Source organism: Rana temporaria, chromosome 1, assembly GCF_905171775.1.
Source record: "Rana temporaria chromosome 1, aRanTem1.1, whole genome shotgun sequence".
Lineage (NCBI taxonomy): Eukaryota > Metazoa > Chordata > Amphibia > Anura > Ranidae > Rana > Rana temporaria.
In genome coordinates, this window is record NC_053489.1 from 359,162,922 (window position 1) to 359,177,862 (window position 14,941).

The 14,941-nt window shown below is 41.9% G+C and overlaps 1 protein-coding gene across 1 annotated transcript in view; it reads right to left on the reverse strand.

The window, feature by feature from the left end:
* Positions 1-1,372: 1,372 nt before the first annotated feature.
* The window catches only part of NCLN (nicalin), a 35,559-nt gene continuing 21,990 nt past the window's right edge, over positions 1,373-14,941 (reverse strand). The window contains exons 11-15 of the mRNA XM_040321739.1: positions 14,660-14,698; positions 12,610-12,773; positions 6,768-6,821; positions 5,042-5,120; positions 1,373-1,843 (exon numbers count right to left, since the gene is read on the reverse strand). Of these exons, the coding sequence (XP_040177673.1) occupies positions 1,784-1,843; positions 5,042-5,120; positions 6,768-6,821; positions 12,610-12,773; positions 14,660-14,698 (396 nt within the window). The 3' untranslated portion in view covers positions 1,373-1,783. The remainder of the gene's footprint in view (positions 1,844-5,041; positions 5,121-6,767; positions 6,822-12,609; positions 12,774-14,659; positions 14,699-14,941) is intronic.

The following is a 14,941-nucleotide window of genomic DNA, read 5'->3' on the forward strand; positions in this document are numbered from 1 at the left end:
TACAAGGGCTTTATCTCCTACAGCTACACAATGCTCCTTAACCTTTGTCATAGGGACTTTCCTCTTAAGGTAGTGGAACGGTGGGAGCGTGATGTTGGCGCTTTCGAGGAGGAGCAGTGGAAGGAGGCCTTACAGGCTGTTCCCCTGTGTTCTCTTAATGTTGCTCAGCAGGTTTCGCAACTATAGATTCTTTTGCGGGTGCATTATACCCCAGCTAGATTGGCTCGCATGGGGGTGAGGGCAGATGCCGATTGTACCAGATGCAGTAGGGATCATGGAGATTTGTTCCATCTCCTTTGGAGGTGCCCGAAGCTCCATCTTTATTGGTCACAGGTCCTGGATACCCTTACTAGAGTCTTTCAGACAACTATCCCTGCTGATCCTAAACATTGTTTGTTGGGCATACTTGATGCGCTGCCGCTAGAGGATGTATATAAACAAGCTGTGGCGAGGGCTCTCTTCCAGGCTCGAAAGTTGATCTTGAGGCACTGGAAATCCACGGAGCCCCCTGCTCTTCAGGAATGGATGACACACTCCGCTTAGAAAAGTTGATTTACCAGCGCAGGGGGGCTAGAGGTAAATTTGATAGCATGTGGGCCCCATGGTTGAATGTCCCCGGACTAGCCCCAGTGGATTTGGTTTATGACCGATTGTTTTAGGCTTTATGACGGGTACTCTTGCCTTGTTTCTCACGGTGGGAGTGGGGGGTGTAATCCTTGCAACTGAGAGTGGTTCCCCAATGTTTTTTCTTTATTTTTATTTTATTTCTCCCGGTCTGTTATATATATGTTGCTTTTATGTATGCTGAACCTTGCAGTCTTTTTGGTCTGTATATACCCCTTTTGCTCTGAATCATGTATGTGTGTTTACTTTTTGTGCTCAATAAACACGTTTTGTTTGATTAAAAAAAAAAAAAAAAAAAAAAAGAAGACATGGAGCTCAGAGAGCTCAACAAAACGTGCCGACCCACCGGTTAAGAATGGAAGTACATCCTGTATGGTAGGGGTTACACAGGGGCAGACTTCCTGTCTTAGAAGTCTGCCAGTGTCCATTCACTTAGAGATGGCGTAGAACACAGTAGGTAATGAATATTAGCCTAACTCTGTGTCCTGGGATATATGATAAAGTAAGATCTGGTGATGGGGTTTCTTTAATAACAAAATGTTTGTGCATGCATTGAGTGTCGCGATCATAGGTGCACTGTGCTAATGGATTTCACTTTTTCTGATGTGGAGCTTGACTATCCCTCAACCTCACAAACCAATGCAGGTCCTGTAGTTGCCAGTTTCACTGTTTTTTGCGATGAGTGAGATGAGGAGTGTGGCAAGGTAATGCTTTATATGTTAAAATCCACATTACAAAATCAACACCATTACCATTTTTTTTTTCATCCTTTAATATTATCCATCAATCCGTTTTAATTAAACATTAATGACCAAGGAATTAACAGGGAGGGAGTCAGTGCATGATTTAAAACAAAACCAAAATAAAGGCAAATGGTGGGGGGATTCCCTGGTATAAATATTTAAACCACATTATATTCATCCTGAGTACCCGCAATGATTGGTCCATTTCACATGGACGTAAACTGCAACACAGCGCCACCAGGTCTGGTGAGCATATTCCATCATGTTCTATGCAGTTTAGTAAAGAAAGGAGTGATGATACAGTTGATATCCATGCAACAGAGTTTATGTTGACCTTCAAACTCCAGTGCGGAAGAGAAATAAAATACTGGACCACCAGGCTTTTAGAGAGTCAACCATAGCTTAGGAATGTGTTCTCAGGCCTGTTTGGGCTTCCATGAAACTCTTTGGACCAGTTTGTAAAGAACGCCAAAATTCTGGAAAAAAAAATAAAAAATGATCTGATTAGTATAACAGTAATTTAACAATTTTGAAATCCTTATCTACTTAAAGTGATTGTAAAGTCTCAATTTATTTTCCTATAAAAATAACAAACATGTTCCACTTACCTGCCCTGTTGCAGTGTATTTGAACAGAGCAGCCTGGATCCTCCTCTTCTCAGGTCCCTCTTCTGTTCTCCTGGTCCCTCCCTCCTGTTCAGTGTCCCCACAGCAAGCAGCTTGTTATGGGTGCACCAGAGTCGAGTCACAGCTCCCTGTATGCATTCAAACATGGAGCCCTGACCCAGCCTCACCCCCATCTCTGATTGGCTAGCTGGCTGATTGACAGCAGCTAATGGTGCAGCTGCAGTGCCAATCAGGAGGGAGAATTTTGGAGAGCTGAGACACTCGTGGACATCGCTGGACCTCAGGTAAGTGTTAGGGGGGCCGCTGCACACAGAAAGCTTTTCATCTTAATGCATCAAGATAAAAAAAAAAAAAACTTCTGCCTTTACAATCACTTTAAGGAACACCTGTGATCTTGTTAAACCAACACTCCAAAATCATATACGCTCTATACTCCCTGCAGTGGGTAAAATAAATATTGAACACATCACCATTTTTCTAAATAAATATTTCTTAAAGTGGCCCAGCCAATCACCTGACTTAAATCCAATAGAAAATCTATGAAAGGAACCAAAGTTAAGAGTTGATAGAAGAGGCCCACAGAACTTTCAGGCCAGGTTCACACTAGCTGCCGCCACAGCTCACAGAAGGGGGTCCAGTGTGTCCCTGTTCTCTGTTTCAGGTCAGAATTTTTGCCCGAAACTGAGCCAAAAGACATATAGGACCCTTTTCCAGTGTGGACAGTGGCCGCAACAGGGCTGTGTGAACCTGCTTCATTAACAGCCAGTCACAGTCTTCTGTCATGCGAATTGGATGTGGAAAAATCCGCATCCAATTTCGCACAAGTGTGAAACCAGCCTCAAGATTTGAAGATTGTGTGGTAGAATGGGCCAAAATCACACCTGAGCAATGCATACGACTAGTTTCATACAGGAGGTGTCTTGAAGCTGGCATTACAAAGGATTTTGTGGTATTAAATACATTTCAGTTGGCGTGTCAATACTTTTTCCATGTGTCATTGCATTTTATTACACAACTTAATTTCTGAACTTATTTGTTTTGGTTTCTTTGTATATATAGATTGCATGGGTTGTTACCGACATGAGGTGAACATTTCATGTCAATAGCACCTTTAGAAATATTTTTACCTAGAAAAATGGTGACGTATTTAATACTTATTTTACCCGCTGTATCTCTCTATACTGCATTCTAGGAGCTTTTAACCCCAGGTCATCGAAAAATGCATATCTCTTTTGCAGAAAAGTTGAAGCAGGTCCCACCACCTGAAGTTCCCTGAGGAACAATGAAGACACCCTCCATTTAGAAGGGAGTGGAGAGAGAACGTATGCCAGTCCTTCTGTGGTGTGCAGTACTCCCCTAAAATACGTCCGGCTTGTATAGTTTATCATCTAAGAAAAGTTAAAAGTAAAGTAAAATAAAGGGGAGTAGATACAGCATGGTTAATATTTCATCTGAAAATCCTTAGTCAAAGGATCTATTGTAAATGACAGCTTATGACATTACCATGTACTGCCTCATTGTGCAGATCTAAAAACTTACCACCATGGTAGACCGCACCTTTTCCAGTCAACCCACCACCAGGTGATCATCTCTCCAAGAGTTGGAGTAGTTTTGCAAAGTAATTTTTGTACTGCTAGCTGATCTTACTTTGAGCACATTGTTTATCAGTTAATGTTTATGCATCCTTATCCATGTTCAGTTTTGTCCATCACACGTGTCCAAGATCTGTATGCAAATTTGGTGTATGTTAAGGTGAAACACATCCCCTTGGCATGTGGCCTCATGCATTTGTATGACAACTAAAATCTGTGAATCCAAACATCTTTGACCTCCGGAAGGTTTTACCCCATTCAGAAATAGGGCATTTTTTGCTACTTCGCACTGTGACACTGAACATTTTGAAAAAAAACAAACAGCCTTTCCTACTTCATTAAAAAAAATATTCAATTAAGTAAAATTTCTTCATAAATGAATGCCAAAATGTATTCCGCTACATGTCTTCGATAAAAACCAAACTGAGCTTTTGGGTACACTAGTATAGTGTTGACCGTGATCAAGATACTGATCCATACAGACACTATACTGGTAATAGCGGTGATCAGCAACTTATAGTGTGGCAGGCAATCTAGCGCTAACTGCCACTGGCTGGGAGGGACACCAACCGACTGACACGAAAATCAGTAGTGACACCAATACAGTGATACTACTGTACATTGTACTAATGGCACAGCCACAACCAAGGGGTTAACTGTATGCCTAAAAAGTGTAATGTGTGTTGATTTTACTAACAGATCTTCTCCCTGAATTCAGAAAGAAGAAAACAAACCGATCGCTGTCTGTGCACACAGTTTGTCAACACAGAACTATGTGCTGTGTTTGGCCACAGCCGATCAGCAGGTTTCAGCCACAATCATTGTCCAATCACATCATGGGTTAGCAGGGGGTGTATATATATTTATTACACACACACACACACAAGAATACATAGAAGAATATAAAAGAAGGGTATAGAAATGAACCACCCCTCCTTAAAATAATCACATTTTGGTGGCAATATCCTGTTATGGGGGTGTTTCTCTTCTTTGCAGCAGGGACTGGAGCATTTGTCAGGATAGAAGGAAGAATGGATGGGGCAAAATACCATCAAATTCTTGAGGAAAATCTGCTGCCCTATGCCAGAAAGTGGTCATTGGGAAGGTTTACCTTCCAACATGACAATGGCTCAACGCACACCAAAAAAATTGACCATTGACCAAAATTAAACCCCATTGGGAATCTGTGGAATGACTTGAAAACTGCAGTCCACAAATGGTCACCATCAAATTAAACTGAACTTGAGAACTTCTGCGAAGAAGAGTTGCAGGTCTGACATGTTGGGGTTCTATATTTCACTTGGATGTTGTAAGTTGCACTAGTAAATACAGCTGAATAAAAAATAAACTGTATCTCTTAATTGCAGGCTGCAAAGCAACAAAAAGGTGATTCTTTTCTATACCCACTGTATATACAGTATATGCGGCTACCAAAGAATAAGGTTGTATTCCATACCTGAACTGCAAAATATGAAAGGCCAAGGTATGCTGCAATGCACAGAGCTAAGAGAAGATCAAAAATTGCTGGCTTCACCCTAAAAAGGTATAAATGACCAGTTACTACTTTATTTTTTGGTTATGCAATGTCTAGACATTTGAAATACTCCATATCCCAATCATACATTAAAAGGATTGTATAAACATTACATGTCTAACTTTGCTTTAAACTCAACCATAAACCGCCAAAAAGATTATAGATATTAAAAATGAATAATTACATTAATGAAAGCCCTTACTAGCTCCCTCAAAGCAATGTACTCCAAAGTTCTGAGCCATATGGTTTTACTATGAACTATTGACTTCTATCACTGAGAAATACAAACAGCTTACCCTTGTCCCACCCTAAATAACCATGAATGGGTGCCTTCCCCACCACACATTAATTTACTTTTCCATCTACCTGCTTACTTTCCAACCCTTAAAGCTGGCCATACTTGGAACAAAATGCAACCACTTCAGTGGGGAACGGCAGAATTTCAATCTATTAATGGACACTGCAGTCGAACAAAAGTTGATCTAAATCAAAAATTTCTGCATGCTGTAGATCGCAGCACTGATCGGCGTATTCTGACAGCAGGGAAGACTCCCTGCTGTCGGAATACAAAGACACAGCGGGGAGGTTTCCCCTATTCACCTTGAATGTGTGGCTGGGGCAATCAGACCTATGGCCTGCCAAACTATATTTTCTTTCTCTCTGCTCTCTCTCACCCCACTCCAATTCTCCCATCCCCAATTTTTTCCTCACTTATCCTAGCTCCCTCTGTCTGGCACTCCTCCTTTCTACTCGCTCTACAACCCCCAAGCCTTACATAGACTCACCACCCTCCTATCTTAACCTGGCCCAATGTAAGATCAATCCTTATTTCTTTCCCCCTTTAGACCCCTTTCACACTGGAGCGTATTGCAGGCGCTATATCGTTAAAAATAGTGCCTGCAATACGCCCTTAATAATCTGTCCCCATTCACTCCAGTGTGAAAGCCCGAGGAGCTTTCACACTGGAGAGTTGCGCTAGCAGAATGGTAAAAAAAAAGTCCTGCTAGCTTTATAGCGGAGAAGGAGCGGTGCTCCTCCGCTGCTGCCCATTGAAAGCAATGGGGCACTGCGGGCAGTTTTAACCCTGTCTCGGCCACTAACGCGGGGGGGGGGGGGGTTAAATGCGCTCTGCTAGTGGCCGAAATGCGCCGCAAATCTGCCCACAGCGTCGGCGGTAAAGATAGCGGGTGGCTATGGGTGACACAGTGTGAAAGGGCTCCTAATTCCGAGTTCCTTGTGCTTTCCGCCCCATCTAGAGTAGCAACTCCCTACACTTCCTGCCATCCAGTTCACCATTAAAAAATAAATAAAAAAAATCTAACTCGAGGAAACAGTATGATCCATTACGATTAAGCTTCTGGGGCCCACCGTAATGGCTTTGCTGTCATGGCTTTGCTGTCATGGCATCTAAGCCAGGTTTACACTGCCACCACTAACACTTTTGTTTAATCTGTCACTGGAATGTCTTTAAACTGCAAAGTTTTTACTATAAAGTGTAACCTGTATCACAGTCATCATTTCTAGACTGTATAAATTGTATTGTTGCCTGATGATTTTTTTCGTCTTTCGAAAATAAAGAATGCATTAAAAAATAAAAATAACTCAAATGGCTTTGACAAATCTTAAATTATAAAACAAGGAGGCTCACCGGTATGCATTCATGGTTTGCTTTAGCTGGTCATAGAACACAAATTCAGGGTCTCTGCCGGAAAAAAAAATGAAAAACTTGATAAATATATGCCGTCCATATTATAGGTTGCTCTTTAAATATGTAGAATATACAATATCTCACAAAAGTGAGTACACCCCTTACATTTTTGTAAATATATTTTCATGTGACAACACTGAAGAAATGTCACTGCATTGTAAAGTAGTGAGTGTACAGCTTGTATAACAGTGTAAATTTTCTGTCCCCTCGAAATAACTCAAACACAGCCATTAATCTCTAAACTGCTGTTTAAAGATTGTGTACATGGAGTGTGTACACCCCATGTGAAAATGTCCAAATTGGGCCCAAAGTGTTAATATTTTGTGTGTCCACCATTATTTTCCAGCACTGCCTTAACTCTCTTGGGCATGGAGTTCCCTAGAGCTTCACAGGGTGCCTCTGGAGTCCTCTTCCACTCCTCCATGACATCACAGAGCTGGTGGATCTTGGAGACCTTGCACTCCTCCACCTTTCGTTTGAGGATGCTCCACAGGGTTTAGTTCTGGAAACATGCTTGGCCATTCCATCACCTTTACCCTCAGCTTCTTTAGCAAGACAATGGTTGTCCTGGAGGCGTGTTTGGGGGTTGTTATGATGGAAAACTGCCCTGCGGCCCAATCTCGGGAGGGAGGAAGATCATGCTCTGCTTCAGTATGTCACAGTACATGTTGGCATTCATGGTTCCCGCAATGAACTGTAGCTCCCCAGTGCCGGCAGCACTCATGCAGCCCCAGACCATGACACTCCCACCACCATGCTTGACTGTAGGCAAGACACACTTGTCTTTGTACTCCTCACCTGGTTGGCGCCACAAACACTTGACACCATCTGAACCAAATAAGTTTATCTTGGTCTCATCAGACCACAGGACATGGTTCCAGTATTTCATGTCCTTAGTCTGCTTGTCTTCAGCAAACAGTTTGCTGGCTTTGTTTTGCATCATCTTTAGAAGCAGCTTCCTTCTAGGACGACAACCATGCAGACCAAATTTGATGCAGTGTGCAGCGTATAGTCTGCGCACTGACAGCTGACCCCCCACTCTTTCAACCTCTGAAGCAATGCTGGCAGCACTAATACGACCATTTCCGAAAGGCAACCTTTGGATATGACGCTAAGCACGTGCACTCAACTTCTTTGATAGACCATGGCGAGCCAAAAAGATCATGTTCTGAGTGGAACCTGTCCTGTTAAACCTCTGTATGGTCTTGGTCACCGTGCTGCAGCTCAGTTTCAGGGTCTTAGAAATCTTCTTATAGCCTAGGCCAGTGACGGTGAACCTTGGCACCCCAGATGTTTTGGAACTACATTTCCCATGATGCTCATGCACTCCGCAGTGTACTGGAGCATCATGGGAAATGTAGTTCCAAAACATCTGGGGTGCCAAGGTTCGCCATCACTGGCCTAGGCCATTTTTATGTAGAGCAACAATTCTTTTTTTCAGATCCTCAGAGAATTCTTTGCCATAAGGTGCCATGTTGAACTTCCAGTGGCCAGTATGAGAGAAGGAGAGCGATAACACCAAATTTAACACACCTACTCCCCATTCACACCTCAGACGTTGTAACACTGAGTCACACGACACCGGGGAGGGAAATTTTCACTTAGGGGTGTACTTGGTTTTGTTGTCAGCGGTTTAGACATTAATGGCTGTGTGTTGAGTTATTTTGAGGGGACAGCAAATTTACACTGTTATACAAGCTATACACTCAACACTTTACATTGTAGCAAAGTGTAATTTCTTCAGTGTTGTCACATGAAAAGCTATAATAAAATATTTACAAGAATGTGAGGGGTGTACTCACTTTGAGATACTGCAAAAGCAGTCAGATTAAAAGAGAAGTATGTTTTTTCTTTATTTCCCTAATCATACTTACCTAGGTGAATGCAGAATCTGTCCTCCGCCGCCTCTGCACGAGAACTGAGCCATAACACTACCAATAGCTTGTTTCTAATAAATCCGAGGTGGAGAGCTGAATTGCACCCCTGTGACCCCAAGGAGGAGCCCAGCCAAACTAGCTCAGGCTGGAATTCTCCTTTAATAACTTCCGTGAGTGATTAAGCTGAGAGCTGTGTGGGGTTGGAACGATTATCTGACATACAAATAGGCATCTATGATAATATCTCCATAAGTGCTGTGGTTTAGTGTGTGGGCAGCACTCCATTAAATTTCAGCGCCCCAAAAATCCCCGTTATGTACCAATTGCCTAAAATCCATAAAAACCCGGTCTCACCACCGGGTAGACCCGTGATCAGCGGCATTAATTCTCTATATTCCCGGATTGGAGAATATCTTGACACTTTCTTCCAACCCTTGGCAGCCAAAGGCTGTTTGTGTAGATGGGGCATCCTTCCCAGTGACAGCGGATGTGGAGTCCCTCAACACCAACATAAGGCAAGTTGATGCATTGGACGCAATCAAATGGTCCCTGCATAAACACACTAACCTGAGATCTTCCCAGACCAGGTTTTTGGTGGAGGGGCTAGAGATGGCCATGTCCAACAATTTCTTCTGGTATGGTGGGGATTGCTTCAATCAGGTAAAAGGTGTTGCCATGGGGGGCCAAGTATGCCCCCAGTGTGGCTAACATCTTTCTAAATAAATTGGAGGATGAATACATTTTGACGGGGGAGAGGCCACAACTAAAACTCCACAAAAGATACATTGATGATGTGTTTTTCATATGGAGGTTACCCTGTAAGATTTAGAAGGATTCATGTCCCATATGAACAGCAATCGCTATAACATCAAATTGACAAAAAAAATTTAGTTATGAGAAAATTCAATATTTGGAGATATTTAAGGAGAATAGGATATACACAAAAACTTTTTTTAAACAGTTGGACAAAAATGGGTATATTTCCACTAGAAGTTGCCACAATCCAGGATGGATTAAGGCCATCCCCAAGTGCCAATTCGTCAGAATCAGAAGAAACTGCGACTTGGATGACGACTATTGGGTCCAATCAGAAATCCTATTGAATAGGTTCCTGGAGAAAGGATACAGACACTACGACCTAGAGAAGGTCAGAATGGATGTATTCTATAAAAATAAAGAAGAATTATTGGATAAGAAAAATAAAAAAAAAGCAAATCAAATACCAGTCAGCCTTTGTCACTGGATTTAATCTAGACTATAAACAGATGGGAAAATCCTTCCAAAAAATTCTGGCCTATCCTAAAAGATGACACTTTAAAGAAAATCTTGCCACAAAAGCCTTCTTTTCTCTATAGGAGAGCTCTCGGTCTAAGGAACATGATTGCCAAAAATATAGTGGACCCCCATAATTGAGAAAGAAAACTTTTTTTGGAACTACTGGGTTTTATAGGTGTGGGAGATGTATCTCCTGCCAAACCACTGCAGATAAGAAAAGGAAAACAAGCTTTTTTTGGTTATAATGGAAAGGAGTACATTGTGGATAAAAAAGTATTTCTTGCAACACAAAATATGTGGTGTATCTCCTATCCTGCCCATGCGGTTTACTCTATGTGGGCAGGACCATAAGAGGTCTTTACAAAAGGATTTATGAGCACCTAAATAATATTAAAATCAGATTTAGGAAATGGTGTCTTCAATCACTTCAGGAGCCACCATAACCAAAATCCAGCACTTTTAAAATTCTATGGGATTGACAAGGATTTTACCACACTGGAGAGGTGGTTACATGAAAATTCAGGTGTTGCAAGCCGAAACCAAGTGGATTTTTGAAATAGGCTCTCTTGCGCCAGCTGGCCTCAACAGACATAGACCTGAATTGTTTTCTCACAGATTATTAGTAGAGAGATCAATCGATTTTAGCCTTAGCATTGTACCCATTTTAAAGCATGTCTGCATGCATTTGGCCAATATTTGACTTTTTAATTTCCATGCAGATGTATGATCACACACATCCATAACCCAATAGGGTTTATGGTTCTGCTTTGGAATCTTTTATTACATTTTTTCTTGGCACAACATGTAACTGTTTGTTCTGATCAAATTGTTTGGTTTCCTCTATTTAGGACATAGTTCTTGCATACTCAAATCTGACCACTAGATGTCCCCCTGTGCTATTTACTATCTTGATAAGGTTACATTTGGGGTATTTGTGTTACAAATGTATACTCTAGCTATTGTATTGGAAAGTTTTTTTATAGATCCTCATTTGTATAATTTTTAGAAGAATGTAGGTGGTATTGGGATTGACGTGTTCCACTCTCATAAGAAAAGGTCCTGTAAATAAGCTGCGTTTATTTTGGTAATCTTTTTAAAAAAAAATGTTTTGCTAATGTTGTTGTCCTCAATGATATTTTAAATGTATTAAACAGTTTTAAAATTTGTGGAAGTGATTTGATCACATTAGCAAACATTTAACATTTTAAGAGGGATTTTAGGTTTTAATCAATGTTTGGATTGGACCAATCATGGGGGTTGGTCCACTATTTAAGTTACAAACATTAGTGTCAGACCCACTTCCTGATGACGCGTGCTGGAACACGAAATGCATAGAAGCCAGGTCTGACATGCACTTTACGTCACTTTCGCTGAGAGGTTGCCTAATGCACAGCATACACTGCTGGTCAGATTGCACTGTCTGAACGGACTTTCACCACACTAGGTTGTTCCTTACATGCTGCTGCACTCCCTTGCTGAAAAAATTCTAAGTGACATGTTTAACAACAAGCGATACTACACTATATCTGCCTTCCCTGGCACTATTTGGCGGAGCTTGCTTTGCAGATGTGGACGATTGAAGCGGAGGATAGATACTAAGGATTTGATCTGGCTGTTCCTAGGCTCATTCGACCTGGTTCAGCACACATGTGAACAATCATTTGGGAGGAGATCGTTGAATTGTTTCCAGGGATTGAAGAGTTACTTCATGCTTTATGGTCAGTTGTTGGCCAGAGCCATCTGGTGAGCGCATTTTGTCATTGCGAAAGGTCACAAATTTTATATGGAACAAGAAATTACATTTTTCACATGGTAATTGGAGCAGAATCATCCAAAAAGATTTCAAATTTTGACCTTTTTATGACAGATTTGTTTTGAGCAATTATAAACATTATATATATATATATATTTTTTTTTCCTAGTAATTGTATTGGGAGCGCCCTTTATCACATCATCAGTACTCCGTACGGGCTGCAGCGAGTCAGCATTAGGGGTGGTGCGCCTTTCACGCATTTTTTTTTTCTGTGTCAACTTTATTCACGTGTTGCACTACTGGACAGTCTGCATTTTATTGCAGCTCATGGCACAGCACCTCCAGGATGCATTGGAGTGTGAAAAAGACACAGAGAAAACAAATTGTTCTCAGTTTGTCCTTGCAGTGACCTACCTTCAACCAGTGCTGCAGTAAAAAACAGGTCACTGCACTATATGTGAACAGGGCCTTACACTGCACAAAGCTTGCCAATGTGGGCAGAACAAAAGAAAAAAAAGAAAAAAACTGGTTCCGCCATTCAAGCTAAAACAGCATTGATGGAGTAATCTGCACTGCTAGCTTTTGTAGTCACACAGCCTCAGCAACTGTCCGAATGCTAGAACAGCGACTAAATCTGTTAGCTGATCATTTTCAAACCAGCTCAATCATTGTTATTGAGCCAGGTGATGTCAACAGGGATATCTATGGCTCAAATTTCTGCATATTCCTGCTGAAATTTGAGCAGTGGGTTGCTAGATTCAATTTAGACAAGGACCCCACAAATATATTTTATGTGATGACAGAATTACTATAAATAGATTCTGAGAAGGCATGCAGAGATTAGAGATAACCAGCAAAACGAATCCACACTTCTTACCTTTTGTCAGCCTTCACGTGATAAAGTTTCACATCCTTCAAGTATCGGCTCATATAATATTCCAGAGTGCTGATTACAGTGTTCTCTTTATCTACTAGCTGTGCAGCCCGTGGCTGACTGGTCAACCACTGCATCAGTGCATCTAGCTGTTCCTTCTGGACTTGCTACAAGGAAAAAAAAAGCAACATTCTATTGACATAGTTCAATCAAAGTACACTGCATACAATATTTATTTTAAAAGTACACTCAACGTATATTTTGCTGAATGTTAACAAGCAATTATCGTTGCTCCATGCATAAACGAAAGCGTGATCCACTCCTTCTTTATTCAAAAAAACTGTGTGCATTTGTCATTTTAGCTGGATTTGATAAATAAAGACGTTTTGTTTTAATCCAACTTGGAGTGCCACCCCTTTCATCATCTATCTAGACTAGTTATGACCTGGGCTGGTACCCAGGTGGTTCCAGCATATGATTTCACTATGGGTTGCTTGGAGTGGTGTGTACACTCTGTGTCCCTTTACACCCAGACCTAAGCCCAATTTACAGGCAGCTTGCAAGGTGGAAGCAAGAAACCTGGTAAGCCCTCAAAGAGGTCTTCAGCATGAAGGTTCACCCCCACTTTTCCCAAGCAGGATAGTCACTAATTCTTGCAGGTCCTTGGGAAGTTTATCTTTCATGGACTCGGGTTCAGAGAGTGCCCTTTAAGGTTCACTAGCGAATCCCCTGGCTCTTGCACTCTCTTCAGCTGCTCCCCTTCTCCCCTGTGCCACGGTACAGATTAACAGACTATCCCCTGCCTCCTGGGGCCTCCTCAACCTATGGAGTTTGGCTCCACTTCATGCGTCAGTGTGACCTTAGGAACATTGTCCCTGCCTGGCCACCAACCTTATCCTGTGGGGTATGCAAGGTCATTGGCTGTACAGAGTATGCCTTTGGTGGAAGAAACCACAGCATGGCAACCTCCAAGACTTTTGTCCTTAGACAGGGAGTTACCCATCACTCATCTTCTGCTGGAATCTTAGGTGTGAAGGGACATTCTTGTTAGAGGCATCTGTCTTTCTCCGATTTCTTCTCTGTCTACCACAGCTCCTTACTCTGCAGTTGCTGATCCAGTTCCTAAGCAGATTAATGTTTATACCCCTATTAATCAGGTAGTTCCTAACTTGGTTACTCAGTTTCCCCATCAAAAGGCTGAAAAGATGTCTCCTTTTATCTCTGTAGGTGTTCCTCTCTGTAAAATAATAGTCCCGAGAGCTGCATTAAGAAATGCAGAACAGGTGTTTCCTCTTTGTTGGTTAGGTCTCTTGGTCTACCAATGTGTTGGCGTTAGGAGAGGTACTCTGGTTCCTGTGTCGCACAGTGCCATGGGTTCTGGTCCGATTTACACTAATCCTCTAAAGGGGGACTCCTGCAGGCTAGTTCTTCCCAACTGGCAGCTTCTGGACATGGGGAGAGTTCCATGCAACAGAGTGCATCTCAGAACCTGCTCTGTAGGTGGGCAGAACAAACTAATCTCCTGCTGCAGGTATCCTCTGATAGGAACAGGGCCTTAATGATTTCTGGCGACCTGTCCAGCTTGGGTTAAGTCTTTTTTCGAGTCAGGCTGAGCACTGCTCAGCCATTCACAGAAAGATGCGTATTCCAAGAATGAATACAAAGCTTTATCTGGAGATTGTGACATCAGCCAACCAGAGGAAGCTTTGCATTCATTCATACTAAGCTTCCTGTGAAAGGCTGAGCACTGCTCAACCAGACTCGATTTTATTTTGAGAATGGGACATGAAAGTCACCCCAACCCACTGCCAGAACACAGTGCTGTATACTGTATGTAGCTGAAGCTACATACAATCCCCATACAGCATGCCCAGTAGGCACATATGTTAGTGAAGGAAATAGTTTGTAACATGGAGCTAGGCTTTAAACATTACATCGTTGTCCTTCAATATTGATCATAAACACTATGGCTCAGTAAAAATAAACAAAAAAAAAAAAATCTGCTTTTATGAGGAAGACACAGATAATGCTAAAATTACCATTACCAACTTACCATCTGCTGTGTAAAAATCTGTAGGTCAGCTGGGGCACCCTGTAACAAACGAAAAAAACAAAATAAATCAACCAAAAGTGATAACAAATAAAAAATACTAGCACATTAAGACTTACCTTAAAATGAAGCCCTCCAGCAGTGCGCTGTCACCACTGCTAGGGCTTCCATCTTAACTTAGTTTTCCTTCTGGGTTTGGGGACTCTGGGCATCCGATTGGCCAAGCTGCAATGACATGTCGGCCGCAGCACACAGCTCTGAAGGAATGGCATGCGTATGCCGTTC